The 15,867-nt window shown below is 37.9% G+C and overlaps 1 protein-coding gene across 1 annotated transcript in view; it reads right to left on the bottom strand.

The window, feature by feature from the left end:
• LOC126353790 (E3 ubiquitin-protein ligase TRAIP) overlaps window positions 1–15,867 on the bottom strand; it is a 199,064-nt gene that overhangs the window by 140,553 nt on the left and 42,644 nt on the right. The window contains 2 exon segments of the mRNA XM_050002879.1: window positions 975–1,143; window positions 1,146–1,189. Of these exon segments, the coding sequence (XP_049858836.1) occupies window positions 975–1,143; window positions 1,146–1,189 (213 nt within the window).

The following is a 15,867-nucleotide window of genomic DNA, read 5'->3' as shown; positions in this document are numbered from 1 at the left end:
TGGATTATTGCATTGATTTTGTTTTGAGAACACTGAATCCACATTGTTAACACAATTCTCTACAAGATTAAATATCAATAAATAGTACAACTTATTAATATTTACTTGTAAAAGTTATAATCGAAGATTATCACAGATTGGGGGGCAATAAATTGTCACAGATGGGACTTAAGTGAGAGTAGAACGTATTTTCACAATTTAAATTAATTTTTATGGTATTAATTTATAGATGAATCAGTAGCTAATATATTGTGATCATCACGTCTTATTTAAAGAATACTGTAGGCAAGCTCTGTTACAAATAAATACAGTAAATTTCAGAACAGTGTAACTTTAAAGTCACGAGCACCTAATTAGTTCGATTAAAAAAAAAAAAAACATAACAAACAGCAATCCAGGTACTACTCATCCACTTTCAAAAATATCTGAATTTCCTAAAAATTTGTAATATAAGGTGTTTTTAACATGACTGAATTTGGGAGGCTACCTTCACTGAGTCCCCTACAGATCTCATACACACATCTGTATTTCTAGGTGTGTGTGTGTGTGTGTGTGTGTGTGTGTGTGTGTGTGTGTGTGTGTTCCAAACAAACATTGACCTCCACTTCTGTTACATACCAGTCTGCCACCACTACCTAAAATTTAAGTTTCACCAACTCTCAACCTAACCTAGATTTCAATCTGCAATACACATCAATCTATCACTACACTTAGTTTCTGCCTTTGAGAAGAAATCATTCATAATATTTCCACACAGAATTTAAAAAAAGTGCTTTATATGCATCAACAGGAGAAACTCCTGTAAACAGCAATAGCTTGGTTGTAACCAATCTGCCAAGGAGACATGCTATCATCATCTTTACACCATGATCAAGTGCAAGAATGGACAGCCCTTTGTAAAGTTTATCCGAACCTCCATTTGATAAAAATAGCAAAACAAACTGGAGGAAATAATATACACATAGTAAACTTACTTCAATATCACGTTCTGATTAACCAATTTCACATTTTTTTCTTCAGAATTTTTCAAATCTGTATCTCTCAAACGAAGCTGAAAATGTAGACCATCAATTTTATTGTGCAGGACACTTGGATCTTCATATTTTTCATCAACATTTGGAATATTGAAATATATTCTATGAATGTTTTTTCCGTGGTTTTTGTTCGACACTGTGGGCATGATTTAGACCTGAAAAGTAAACCAAATTAAAATTATTCAGTCTTATCCCAACAAATTCTAGCTTCTGCCTTGCTTTAACTAACTTGTGAAATAAGATCATAAATATGGCTTATGACATAATTCTTATAATCATCAGATAAAATAGTTTCACAATCCAGTTTGCTTTGAATCGTGCAGAGAAGACAGGGAAAGAAGTTTATTACGCTATATGCTTCAATTTGGCTTCATATCTTCACATGGCAAATGGTGAGTTGAGAGCTGACATCTAAGAAAGAAAATCTAAACTTATTGTTAGTTACAGAACCAATTTTCTGCCTATAATCATTTAAACAAACTTACTAGATAAAACAATTATTATTGTAATACATGAAGCAGCAGCTTGCACCCTCACAAAACAGAGAGATATAGCAACAATGCCCCCTTCCCCCCCCCCCCCCCCCGCTCTCTCTCTCTCTCTCTCTCTCTCTCTCTCTCTCTCTCTCTCTCTCTCTCTCTCTCTCTCTCTCTCTCTCTCTGTTGTGTGTGTGTGTGTGTGTGTGTGTGTGTGTTGTGTGTGTGTGTCAGCATTTCTCTCATTTAAATGTGAGTTACTTGGTGTTTGTTTAGGTACTTCTTGCTCTCTCTTCCATATCAATGTTTTGACTGTGCCTGTAACACTTCTTACCCCTAACTTTTACTGCCATTGTCTGTGAACTACAGAAAATTGCTCCTGTTGGAGCACAAGAAAGGTCAGTATGTCTCTTTAAAAGACTAGTGCCAGAAAAGTGAGGAACCAGCTGTCCAAATCTTCATTCCACCTTCCTCACCAAAAATCGTGGCATCTGAAAATATATGCACTATTTTAATAAAGTAAATTTGAAATCCTTTTTACACGGTCTCTCGTTGAAGCACACTGTCTCCCTTTTTCTCTCATTGACTTACAGTAAATCCCACCGCCCCAGTCTCCTCTCTCAGTTACACAGTTTCCCTTTGTCTTTCCACTCCATGCTACAATTTCCTCCATACTTCAGCAGCTCACAAATTCTGGGGGGGGGGGGGGTCAAACTTATCCTTTCCCCCACCCCACATATTTAAAATTTTGGTGCAAAATTCAGCCCCCCCACGCCCATACTTAAGTGTTATAGTTCACCAATGTGGGAGGATCCAACCCCCCCCCCCCCCCCCCATTTATGGTCTCCACTCTTCTATATTTTTTTATTTTCACAATATCCCCTATCTCTCTTCATCTCTCTTTCTCTTTAACTAACTGATCATCAGTATCTCCTCTCTCTCTCTCTCTCTCTCTCTCTCTCATCTCTTCTCTCTTCTCTCTCTCTCTCCCCCCCCCCCCCCTCCCCCCACGATCACTGTCTCTCTGCTACTCTCTTTAGCTCAAAAACTGGCAAATATGCGTGCAAAAATTTTTGGCAAGGAAGGTAACACGCGATCTAGTGTACTTTTCTGTCAGTCTTTTCAAGAGGAACAGATTCACCTTTTTTGTTCTCCAACAGGAGCAATTTTTTGCTAGTTCCCTTCTTTTCCCCGCTGCAGCAGGGTATGTTGCTTACAAAAAACAAAATCAATAAGTCAGTAGAATTTTGACAGCTTATTTATGTACTTCACCACTCTTGTATACTTTGACACTTGTAAGAAAAAAATAAGTACTCTTAAATTAAATGTTCACACTACACCATTTGCTTTACATGTTTTGCATACTACGCTCATCAATCACGATTTGTCAAAAATGCCCAGCTTATGATTTGCATCTTAAAAGAGTAAAATGTTATTAGAAACATTTCACTGATTTTGCAGTCATTACAGTTTTACGAAATTTTTGAGGTCATTTTAAGTTCTTTCCAGGCATGTTAAGAAACATCTAACCAATTGTTTGGTCACTGCAGTACCACTTCAGGAATATTTCTACATGCTTGAAGTGCCCCTTATACATACACAGCACATCATAAAGTTATTGATGGAAAAATTCTATTAAAAGCATAGTTTGGCAACATTAGAACCCCTATGATGGCCCTAGAAACCTCGCCATGTGTTCATTATGACAATTAAAACTTCAATTACATCTTACCTGTTAGACCAGATATTATGTGCAGAGTTTACGTGCACAGGTACAGTAACTTTGAAAACATACTAGTGGCCATCTGCACAAATGGTACTTTCTGTACCCAAAAATCATGTTTTTATATATATTCTTCGTAAGTGATACAGACTTTTGAAAACAGGAAAATAGCATTCCTAGATGAATGACTCAAGAATGTACATTTAAAATTTGAACCATCTGCTATGGTTATTTATTTAGATAATTGTGGCCCATGGTGCATAAATGGGTAACAACCAGTTTTTTGCAGTTTTTTGCGTAAGTACAGTAACTCTGAACCTCTGGCTCTTGATAATGAATAATGATACCAAAACAAGTTTCAAGGTTCCCCGATATCATTTTATTAAGAGCATATGGTTAAAATTACTACAATTTGCCATGCATAGGAATTATAAATGTGGTCATCCCTACGATAGGTATTGTTTGTACCCAATTATCTACATCTACATGTACAACTACACAGATACTCTGCAAGTCACCATATGGTGTGTGGTGGAGGGAACCCTGTACAATTACTAGCCATTTTCTTTCCTGTTCCACTAGCAAATAGTGAGAGGGTAAAACTATTGCATATGCGCCTCTGTATGAGCCCTAATTTCTCATGTCTTATTTTCTTGGTCCTTAAGGGCAATGTATGTTGGCGGCAGTAGAATCTTTTGGTAGTCAGCTTCAAATGCTGGTTCTCTAAATTTTATCAATAGTGTTTCTTGAGAAGAACATCACCCTCCCTACAGGGATTCCGATATGAGATCCTGAAGCAAACTTACATGTGATTTGACCCTACTGGTAACAAATCTAGCAGTCTACCTCTGCATTAATTTGACATCTTCGTCCAATCCGACCTGGTTTGGATCCCAAACACTTTTGCAATACTCAAGAGGGAGTTTCACCAGCATCTATATGTGGTCTCCTTCACAGGTGAACCACTCTTTCCTAAAAGTCTCCCATATACCTACGTCGACAATTCGCCTCCCCTACCACAGTTCTTGCAAGTTCGTTCCATTTAATATTGCTTTCAATGTTATGCCCAGATATTTAAAGGACTTGACTGTGTCAAGAAGTACACTACTAATGCCATATTCCAACATCACAAGTTTGATCTTCCTACTTATGCACATTAGCTTACATTTTTCCACATTTAGGGCCAGTTGCCATTCATCACACTAACTGGACATTTTGTCTAAGTTGTCTTGTATCTTCCTACAATCACTCAACTTTGACATCTTTACCGTACACCACAGCACCATCAGCAAACAAATGCACATTACTGCCCACCCTGTCTTCCAAATCATTTATGTATATAGAGAACAATAGCAGTCCTATTACAATTCCCTGGGCCACTCCTGATGACATCCTTGTCTCTGATGATGATTTGCCATCAAGGACAATATATTGGGTTCTATTACTTAAGAAGTCTTTGAGTCACATATCTGTGGACTTATTCCATATGCTCGTACCTTCACTAACAACCTGCAATGGGGCACCATGTCAAATGCTTTCCAAAAAGATAGAACTATGGAATCGGTCTGTTGCCCTTCATCCATGGTTCGCAGTATCTCATGTGAGAAAAGAGCAGGCTGAGTATTGCATGAGCACTGCTTTCTAAAACCATGCTGACTCCTGGACATAACCTTCTCAGTCTAAAGAAAGTTTATTATATTCGAGCTGAGAATATGTTCAAGGATTCTGCAGCAAACTGGAGTTATGGATATTGGTCTGTAATTTTCTGGATCTGTTCTTTTACCCTGCGCTTGGGACTTTGTGCTGGGCGAAGGATTCACGATAAATGCAAGCTAGGTAAGGGGTCAATGCTGCAGAGTACTCTTTCTACAACCAAATTGGGATCCTACCCAGACCTGGTGATTTACTTGCTTTCAAATCTTTCAGTTGTTTCTCTACTTCAGGTATGCTTATTATGACGTCATCCATATGGGAGTCTGTCCAATGGTCAAACGACGGTAAGTTTTTTCTGATTCTCCTATGTGAATGATATCTTGAATGTGAAATTTAAAGCTTTGGCTTTCATTTTGCTATCTTCAAATGCGACACCAGACTGGTCAACAAGGGACTGAATGGAAGCTTTAGACCCACTTAGCGACTTTACATAGGACCTCAATTTTCTCAGGTACTCTGCCAGATTTTTAGCTAAGGTGTGACACTGGTAGTTCTTGTATGCTTCGTGCATAGATATTTTCACAGAGGCATGAATCTCTACTAACATTTGCTTGTTGTCCTTTGTGCAATTTTTGAGGTTCTCTCATGAAATGCCCTTGAACTTATTTTCCTTTTGTAAGCTGCCCAAGATCTGTCCCAGGGCACAACTAGTACAAAAAAATCTACTGATTTGTTCAATTTGCCTGGACTGGAGAAAGTATGAAATGTTTAAATCTTGACCCAGAATTGTAGGATAGCTTCTCATGGATACCCAAATAGTTGCTAGGCAAGAGCTATCCGAAACACTTGACCCCTTGCCTCTGTGAGCAATAGAAACTGAGGACCCCCTGAAAAATTGTACTGTCCCGTGTGGCTTTTTGGAACGTATTGGTACAGTGTACTGTCATGCATAGACCGATTAACTCCACACACAAGAAACAAGATTGTTCACATCATTCAGACACTATTCGTCATTATGTTTTAGTGTGTACTGATTTCCTGCCTTGAATTGTACCCTTAAGCAGTGGTAACTTGCACAAGATTGATCAACTCAGAGTTGATGGAGGAATAATTTAGTACAGACAAGTTCTTTTGATCTGTATCAAATATTTGTGTTTGGGTTTCGATACTGCAAATTTGTGTACTTGGGAGAAAACCAACACTAACTGAACATATTTGGTAAGTAGGAGACATTTGAGACCACACATGTGCATTTGTTCCTTTCACTGCTCAATATATTTCTAGATAATATTTTCCATTAAGATTTGCATCAGTTATGCTATTTTGTCTTCCATTGCAAGAACACTTATAAATTAAACTCTCAGTATACTGCCACTGAATTAACTGCTATTCATGGAATATCCCTCTATTAGAACACAACCCAAAATCAACTGTGATGCACAAACACCCCACATTAAACAGTTAATAATATCAACAGTCTCATTTCTTTGGCATTGAGGCTGTGGTTCTACAGGGTAAAGGTGATGACAGCGATGAACAACCACACAACTCAGATACAATATAAAACATTTTTATTATAGCACAGAGCATACACAAGACAAATGACCAAACACAACAAAGCCATAAGAAAGACTAATCATCAGACAGTTCCGGTCAACATTCAGTGATACTCCCTGTCATTGCAGCGTTCCCGTAAGGCAGCATATTTCTGTACTTGTAAAGATCATACCAACATCAACAAGAAAATAATATTTCAAATAAAAAACAGAAAGGCTTTAGCAATTTATTAAGTGGCATGCTGTGTAACTTATCACCCATAACTTATTAACAACAACTTATTAGAAAACCTTAATCAGACAGGAAAAATCAGGAGTGACCAACGACACCATTTCATTATGTTAATCAGATCACAGTCCAGAAATAGGGAACTGAAAGATTGAAACTAAAAAACAAAGTATTTTTTATAAGCCAATGTCCTGACAAGAAGAAGAAGAATATGATACTGAATATATTATAAATTCTCAGCTCTTAACTGAATAGGGTCATGAAACAGATGCTGAAGCATAACATAACAGGAAATAAATATAGGAATAAAAGAAACAAAGTAACATCTGAGAGCGGAGGACTACTCAGTTTAATTATTTAGAAGAAGGAAATGCAACACGGCAATATCTGACCATAGAAAATGCGTTATAAGCACAAAGACAGATTTAAGTAAAAGTTCAGAAAATTTCAAGGTAAAGTAAAACCATCTCTGAATATAACTGACGTGGAAAACTCAATCACAAACTACTATAGATTGTTTCCAATACAAAAGTGGGTCAATTAACAGTTAAACCCCCAACTACAATCATCATATGCTTGGCTGGGGTGATTTCAGTGGTTGCAAATTGACGAAATTTGTCACTGTTGTAACCAAATGACTTAAATATACTCAATTTGTTTTGCTGCTGTTGCATACAGACTACGGCTCTTCATCTATTTCTTTTAACTGAATAAAACCTACAACGGATAAGTCATTTCTGTGGTACAAAGTGAAGCAGAGGATGAAATTCATGAAAAGTATTCAGATATATGCAAATCACTGAAAACTGCAGTGGTTGGCAGAAGAAAGTGCCAACCCTCATTTTAATAAGGGGTGGTCTCATTACATTATATATTGTGTTTCTGATTGTACCACGTGTTAGTAACAAGTAGTTTCACATATACAGCTAGAGAGCAGCTTCTACTTACATAATTTTTTTCAATTATATAAAGAAATTCATGTTAAATTGCTTTCCAAATTGCTCTACACTGACAGTTCCTGAAAGAAAGGTATATAGACAAGATTATTTGACATGGAAAGATAAAGCAAAAGTGTGTATGGAAACAACTGGAATTTTCCATTCAAAACAACTGGGAGACCACAGTCCCCAGAAAAATAAATGCTTTTGTAACTTTCATATTGGCCTACATTGAAATAGGAGTTTAAGAACAGGTAATTCCAACTATAGTGATGTAAGCAGCAAACTGGAGCCTGCAATCCAAATCAAATGCCATGAGCTAATGTAAAAGGTATTTGTCTTCACATCGATAGTGCATCAACCATTTGTAAAATATTTTAGACACTGCTTTGGAGTATCAGAGGACCTTTCATTTCTTTGTTTTACAATCAGTCTTGTGTGTGTTAACATCAGCCCAGTAAGATGAAAATGGGAAATTATTAATATAATGAAAAGCTCCTAAAGTGAGATTTCCAGCTTTTATTCATTTACTTGTGACGTCCCTTATCACCACAACTGGAGACACAAGGACGTTTACTGATCTTGTGAATCTAAGCCCAATTGGACGACCAAGGCAGCACTGGATGGACAACTTGGCAAAGGACCTAGCAGCCCTGGGAATTGAAGACACTTGGAGGAACCAGGCACAAAATAGGAAGGAACGAAGGCAGTTCGTGGAAGCAGCGTGTGGTCTGCAGGGCCTGTTATCGCTGAATATCTGTCTATCTAAGTTCTTTATTTCCAATTAATATTTACTGTTGTGGTCACACATCTCCAGACATGCAATGCTGTTCACTCCATAGATGGCAGTCATTAACCAACAGTATTTAGGATTTCTTACTTACTATTATGTTTTATTTATGAGGGATGCTTGTCCCTTATTTCTGATTCTCTGAACTGGAATCTGTTTACATTGGTCTACAAGCTTGGTACACACTAGTTGCTGGTGTTTAGGTCTACCGTGTAACTACACTTAAGTCCACCAAAAAAATTTTTGATGGGGTTGAAGTAAGTAGTATGCTTTGTGCAAGCCCCTCCAACAAATATATCTGACAGTTTAAACCACAATGTAATGTTCCTTGTTTGATGGCCAACATTCTGATGCTGATATAGAACAGCAGCGATTCCCAACAGTCACATAGTGGAAAACACTTGGGTCTATGTTAATATTGTTTGCTAGACGAAATGGGAGATAAGATACTGCGTGAAGAGTTTGACAGAGCACTGAAAGACCTGAGTCGAAACAAGGCCCCCGGAGTAGACAACATTCCATTAGAACTACTGACGGCCTTGGGAGAGCCAGTCATGACAAAACTCTACCAGCTGGTGAGCAAGATGTATGAGACAGGCGAAATACCCTCAGACTTCAAGAAGAATATAATAATTCCAATCCCAAAGAAAGCAGGTGCTGACAGATGTGAAAATTACCGAACTATCAGTTTAATAAGCCACGGCTGCAAAATACTAACGCGAATTCTTTACAGACGAATGGAAAAACTGGTAGATGCAGACCTCGGGGAAGATCAGTTTGGATTCCGTCGAAATGTTGGAACACGTGAGGCAATACTGACCTTACGACTTATCTTAGAAGAAAGATTAAGAAAAGGCAAACCTACGTTTCTAGCATTTGTAGACTTAGAGAAAGCTTTTGACAATGTTGACTGGAATACTCTTTTTCAAATTCTAAAGGTGGCAGGGGTAAAATACAGGGAGCGAAAGGCTATTTATAATTTGTACAGAAACCAGATGGCAGTAATAAGAATCGAGGGGCATGAAAGGGAAGCAGTGGTTGGGAAAGGAGTGAGACAGGGTTGTAGCCTCTCCCCGATGTTATTCAATCTGTATATTGAGCAAGCAGTAAAGGAAACAAAAGAAAAATTTGGAGTAGGTATTAAAATTCAAGGAGACGAAGTAAAAACTTTGAGGTTCGCCGATGACATTGTAATTCTGTCAGAGACGGCAAAGGACTTGGAAGAGCAGTTGAACGGAATGGACAGTGTCTTGAAAGGAGGATATAAGATGAACATTAACAAAAGCAAAACGAGGATAATGGAATGTAGTCAAATTAAATCGGGTGATGCTGAGGGAATTAGATTAGGAAATGAGACACTTAAAGTAGTAAAGGAGTTTTGCTATTTGGGGAGCAAAATAACTGATGATGGTCGAAGTAGAGAGGATATAAAATGTAGACTGGCAATGGCAAGGAAAGCGTTTCTGAAGAAGAGAAATTTGTTAACATCGAATATAGATTTATGTATCAGGAAGTCGTTTCTGAAAGTATTTGTTTGGAGTGTAGCCATGTATGGAAGTGAAACATGGACGATAACTAGTTTGGACAAGAAGAGAATAGAAGCTTTCGAAATGTGGTGCTACAGAAGAATACTGAAGATAAGGTGGATAGATCACGTAACTAATGAGGAGGTATTGAATAGGATTGGGGAGAAGAGAAGTTTGTGGCACAACTTGACTAGAAGAAGGGATCGGTTGGTAGGACATGTTTTGAGGCATCAAGGGATCACAAATTTAGCATTGGAGGGCAGCGTGGAGGGTAAAAATCGTAGAGGGAGACCGAGAGATGAGTACACTAAGCAGATTCAGAAGGATGTAGGTTGCAGTAGGTACTGGGAGATGAAGCAGCTTGCACAGGATAGAGTAGCATGGAGAGCTGCATCAAACCAGTCTCAGGACTGAAGACAACAACAACAACAACAAGGCTTTCTACATGCCACCCCCCCCCCTCCCCGCCCCCACACACACACCACCTCCTCCTCCTCCCCCCCCCCCCCCCCCCTCCCCCACCTCCACCCATACACCCTGCCCACCACTGCTCTGCAGTATAATTTAGGTGTTGCATAGATGGTCATTCACACGAATAACGAATAGGACTGATCTAAAATTCAAGCTAGGAGGAGTCCATTCATGATTTCTCTGCTTCCTAAATTGTTGAATTATTCAGCATCATTTTTTTTGCATTCCTTTATTTAAGAATGATTGAAACCAGGTATTTAAAACATTAACAGTTTCAAAGAAAACTTAAGCTTTTCTTATCAAGGCAAGCAAATGCTTTGTACAGACATTAAAAGTGACCATTTGGTATTGTGGAGCAATATGTAAAATAACAGAAATCTAACTACCAACACTAGATTGATCTGTGGAGCGCAGAAACGTCTCACAAGAAGCTTCCGAGCTCTTGATCTCACTTGACTTAAAATAAATAAATTAAAATAAAATGCCAGTCACTTTGTTATATATTAAGGCTCTTAAATAAGCATAGCAGCAACTTGTTTCAACCATGATGTATAATATTAGAATCTATCACTTCTAAACCCACACAGCACTTGTGTGTTTAGATGCGGAATGTTTTGTTGTATTTTGCCAGTTTCTAAATAGCTGATCAGAAAGTGGATTATCAACTTTCTTGTACATTGATGATTGAGGTACAGACACAATCTGCAGAGCATGTCTCAACAAGTGGAAATTCCACCTTGTTGAGAGTGGTGTTTTCACAGCCTCAGGTCATAGCCTAGAACAACATGCTGCATCATCTCTAGACATGTCTGACACACACACACACACACACACACACACACACACACACACACACACACACACACACACACCCCACACACACACACACAGAGAGAGAGAGAGAGAGAGAGAGAGAGAGAGAGAGAGAGAGAGAGAGAGAGAGAGGGGGGGGGGGGGGGGGGTCAGCATTTCTTCTATTTTTCTTCACTCCCTTTTAGTTTCTTATGTCTTATTTTCTGGCCTGTATATTTTTTCCCATCCCACACCTCTTCACATACAATGCATGCAGGGCTTGGAGTCCCATTTTGCCAATTACATACTCAGAGAAGAGTTTTGGCAGCATACATTACTGATTAAGTGTTCCCTAATATAGCCAATCTCTCATGGCGGCATCATCTGTGCAGAGCTTGTAACTCTTTGAAACTATTGAACAGGTTAATTTTCAACAAACTTCCACCAGAAAAAGAATTAATAATATACTTTAACTCTGAAATCTAAAATGAATAGCATCCTTGTGGAATACTACTACTACTACTACTACTACTACTACTCTGTGCAGGAGTTCCTTGCAGGAGTTGGAACTTTTCTCTCTAAAGTTTTATTTAGACATAACCTATATCACATTTTTTACAGTTTTATTAAATAAGTAAAAATACAACATTACTCATAACTCCCAAATGCTAGTGCAGGTGCAAAGAGTGGTCAGTTTTTTAAAAATTGTCTGCAGATTCTTCGATTAATAATCTGCGGACCTGTATTGCTAGCTATTCATTCGCTACAACTTTAACTAGCTGAGTAAAATGACATACTAATATTTATCAAACAAAATTATGTGAAACTGAGTTAAGTTTATAGTTTAATGATTCATGCACTGTGCAAGAACCATTTCTGAAATATTGTGGGATGAGAGAGATTGAAAAGAACAATATAAATACAATCCTCTTGAATTACATCACACTAAAACAATGAGAGCTGTAATTTCTGAAAACCAAAATAAAAGTAATCCCATCCTACAAGATCTGAAACTACTGTACACAGCAAAAAAAGATAGCCATCTGATCTCTTGTCTAAGAAATTAATGAAGATCAGAGTTTAATGAATTATCAAAGGCAATGCCATGAGAGACAGAGCTTAAACATGAACAAGAAAAAGGGAAGAAATCAGTTGTCTACATATCATGTCAGGATTTGCTTTAAACAATCAACATAAATCTAAATGGGCTGAAGGGGGAGACTGGGGACTGAGGTACAAGCAAACCACTCTCACAACACATTAAAACCTCAAATTAGCAGCCAGCAAAAATAGAGGACACTCCTGTCAGAACACAAAACACACTCCATGGTTTTAAAGAGATCTATATGCCACAAGCAGCAGATATTGGGGGCTTCTCTCACCAGAGCACTAACTCACTTGGTAATGGGCACAACACACATGGGATAAGATAACAGCCCCTTTTGCTTTACCATCAGCCAATCTTTGCTGAATAGGTGCATAGCTCTTTGCCTTAATAGCAAGAAAGCACTTGCAGTGATTCGAGAATTTTCACATAAATTCTGGAACCACTCAACCTTCTGATGCCTCGAACACGTGATGTTTTAAAGATAAGTGTGAGAATGAGAGCCTATGTACTGTGCAACACAAGTCTGTGTGTGCAGGGTGGACGTTGGTTATGAGAGGACATGAGTTGCGTCAGACGAGCGACGTCGACAAGTGTTTGCCGCTCGTGCCATAGAACTTGTGTAGAGGGTGCAAGTAGTAACTACGTATTATTCCTTGGTGGTCGAATAATTATAATTGTTATAGATAATGGAAACATGATGTGTATAGAGACTCTTATTTAATCTTGGTGTTAGGACATGCTAGAAGCAAGACTTTTTTAAAAAAATTTCTGGTGGTTATTAAACCCGCCACATTGTAATAAATTATAGTTAATAGTATCTGATGGTTATCAATGTAGCTGACTTGCAAGAGTTTGTATGCTTACATGAAACTTGTGGAAATGAAAAGATAAACTGAACTGTAAGTATGAGAGTACCGAGTTATTTCTAGTGTGTGTGTGTGTGTGTGTGTGTGTGTGTGTGTGTGTGAGAGAGAGAGAGAGAGAGAGAGAGAGAGAGAGAGAGAGAGAGAGAGAGAGAGAGAGAGAGAGAGAGTTTTTTGTTCCTCTGACCAGCATTATTTCTTCAGAGAAGAAGTTGTGGAGATTGACGCAGCCGCATAGCTAAAGAAGAGGGTCGGCTAAACGTTCCAAGTAAATCAATTGTCTTAACAGAAGTGTGAAGTTTGCAATCCAGTTTTGCACCATTTCTCTCATCGCAGAATCCATTAGAATGTGGCGACTGACATGATCAAGATTCTAAGAAAGAGGAATTTTGAAACGAAATCAAGATAAAAAGATATTGTGAGTTGCCGTAGCAACCAATAGTAACAAGAAAGGGAAATTGTTTCACAGTAAAAATGAGTGAAAATAAATAAATACCATACAAGGAAAACTCAACAATTTGGACTAAGAAGAGTTACAATGCCAGTGTCGACTACAAATCCGTTCAACAGCACCGACACTGAAACCAACCTTCAAAGCTGCTAGTGCCCATGCAGTTCACTGGTGCTGATTCCACACTGGCTCACCAACGCAGCCTAAAACTCTACACCGGTTGAGCGAAAGACAATTATTTGAGTGTGAAGTTAAGGACACGGTTCAATAATAGACTGTTAGTATAGCTATTATACTCAGAGGTGAATTTATTTTAATGATCACTAGAGATAAAAGTATGGGGAATATGGATAATACTAAAAAATTGGGAAATATCAGAAGCAGTCATGGCCATGGCAGTGAGAAAAGAAATGCCATACTGGACTGAGGTCGCAAATTTAATTAAAGCACTAAGTCTTAAATTAGACTCAATGAATACTCAACTAAATTCTAGATTAGATGAACAGAAGATGGGTTCAGCTGCTATAAGAAAGGAACTAAGTGCTACTTTAAGTAAAAAACTAGAAGCACAGAGTGAGGTTTTAAATGCTAAGTTCAATGTCTTAAATAATAAAGTGGAGAGTTTGCAAATAGATTTAAAGAATGAATTAAGTAATTCCCTGACTATCCATGTAAACCAACTGTTCACTGACTTAAGTCAGACACAGAATGACCAATTTCAGAAGTTGACCCAGAAGTTAGAATTTGATATTGAAGTCAAATATAATAATAAAGAACCTGATCTAAATGAAAAACTAGAATCTTGTGATAATGTATGTAATGTTAAATTTAATTCTGTAAGACAGGAAATGAATACTTTGAAAGAGCACAGATTGACCTAAGGAAGTAATGTCAATTATTCAATCGAAAATCCCAGGTGTTACTACATGCGTTTTTAGTTCGCGAGTAGATAACATTGCACAAAGTTTTAAAGGAAAAACTGCCAACGTTGACATTATAAATGTAAGTAGTTTGGTAGAACCATTTGAACTAACTAAAGATTGAGAAGTTACCGAGAGTATAATCTCCAGAAACATTTCAACAGTTGCTTTTTCCAAACTTAATGATGCTAAATAAGGTTATAGATGGCTTGTGCAAATAATTCAAACTTGTCCATGACAAAGAAGAATATAGAATAACTTTACCTAATAATGTGTTTCCTAGTAAAGTGGTAATTGTTTTTCTGTGGGGAGACTTTCACATGAAATTTAACGAGAAGTACTGGTCTGCACTTGGTCAAGTGAGGTTAATGTCAGGTCCATGGGATCCGGGCGGAGTCACATCTGACTCCCAGGGATGAGAAAATTCTGTGTTAACGGGCAGAGTGACGACAGTCAGATCCCAAGTTGTTTTCGGTGTCCCTTCTGTACTATTTTTCCTGCACCAAATTCCCTTCAAATCTTAACCTACTCTGTTAACTATTAATGAATTTTTAAACTATCCTATAATTTTAGCACATAGAAAACCGGATACGACAGAAAAATAATAGATTTAAGAGAATCACAGATCAACAATGGTCTCTAGACATGAAATGAAATGAGTATGTCATGGTACTATTCAAACAGAGTGATATCGAGACAATATAAACTGAACAAAGCATTTTATGTGTATAAAATACGGTATAAACTGACTAATTAGACAACTATTTTATCGTAGTGTATAATTTTCTATAGAATGTTTTATACCTTTTATAAAAGGCAATGTTAATGGGAGGGTTTGTATCAATTTGCAAAGGGGTGGGTGGTGTAAGAAATAGTCATGATTTATCTGTTCGTGTAAATCATGCTAACACTAAACACACATCACCCCTTCCAGACAATCCTCGCAAACAAGTGTGACTGATTCTTCACTATTTGCTGTTCTATAGGTGTTGCTAAGATTTTTCTTTGGGGACCTCAAGGGTGAAGGTGAGAATGTCTGTTCTGTAGGAGGTGATTTAACACCATGCCTCCTCCAGCTTCAAACTCAAGTACCAGCATGGTAGGGATCCTGGGGAATGGGCGGATCCTTCTTTGGGGCTATCTTTCTCTTATTCTTACACTTCTATCGCTGAAGTCCTCCTTATTTTCCGTGGTTTCCAATAACCTTCAACTCATTTCATTTCATATAAGTGGGCCGAAGAATAAGGAAGCACAGACACGCTTATGCCTGCACACAAGGGAACACGAAGATGCAAACAATGAGAGATTGAAATGATTTAAGAACCATCAAGTATTGT

This window comes from Schistocerca gregaria, chromosome 3 (genome assembly GCF_023897955.1).
Source record: "Schistocerca gregaria isolate iqSchGreg1 chromosome 3, iqSchGreg1.2, whole genome shotgun sequence".
NCBI classification, from domain to species: domain Eukaryota; kingdom Metazoa; phylum Arthropoda; class Insecta; order Orthoptera; family Acrididae; genus Schistocerca; species Schistocerca gregaria.
This window is presented reverse-complemented; position numbering and strand designations above follow the sequence as displayed.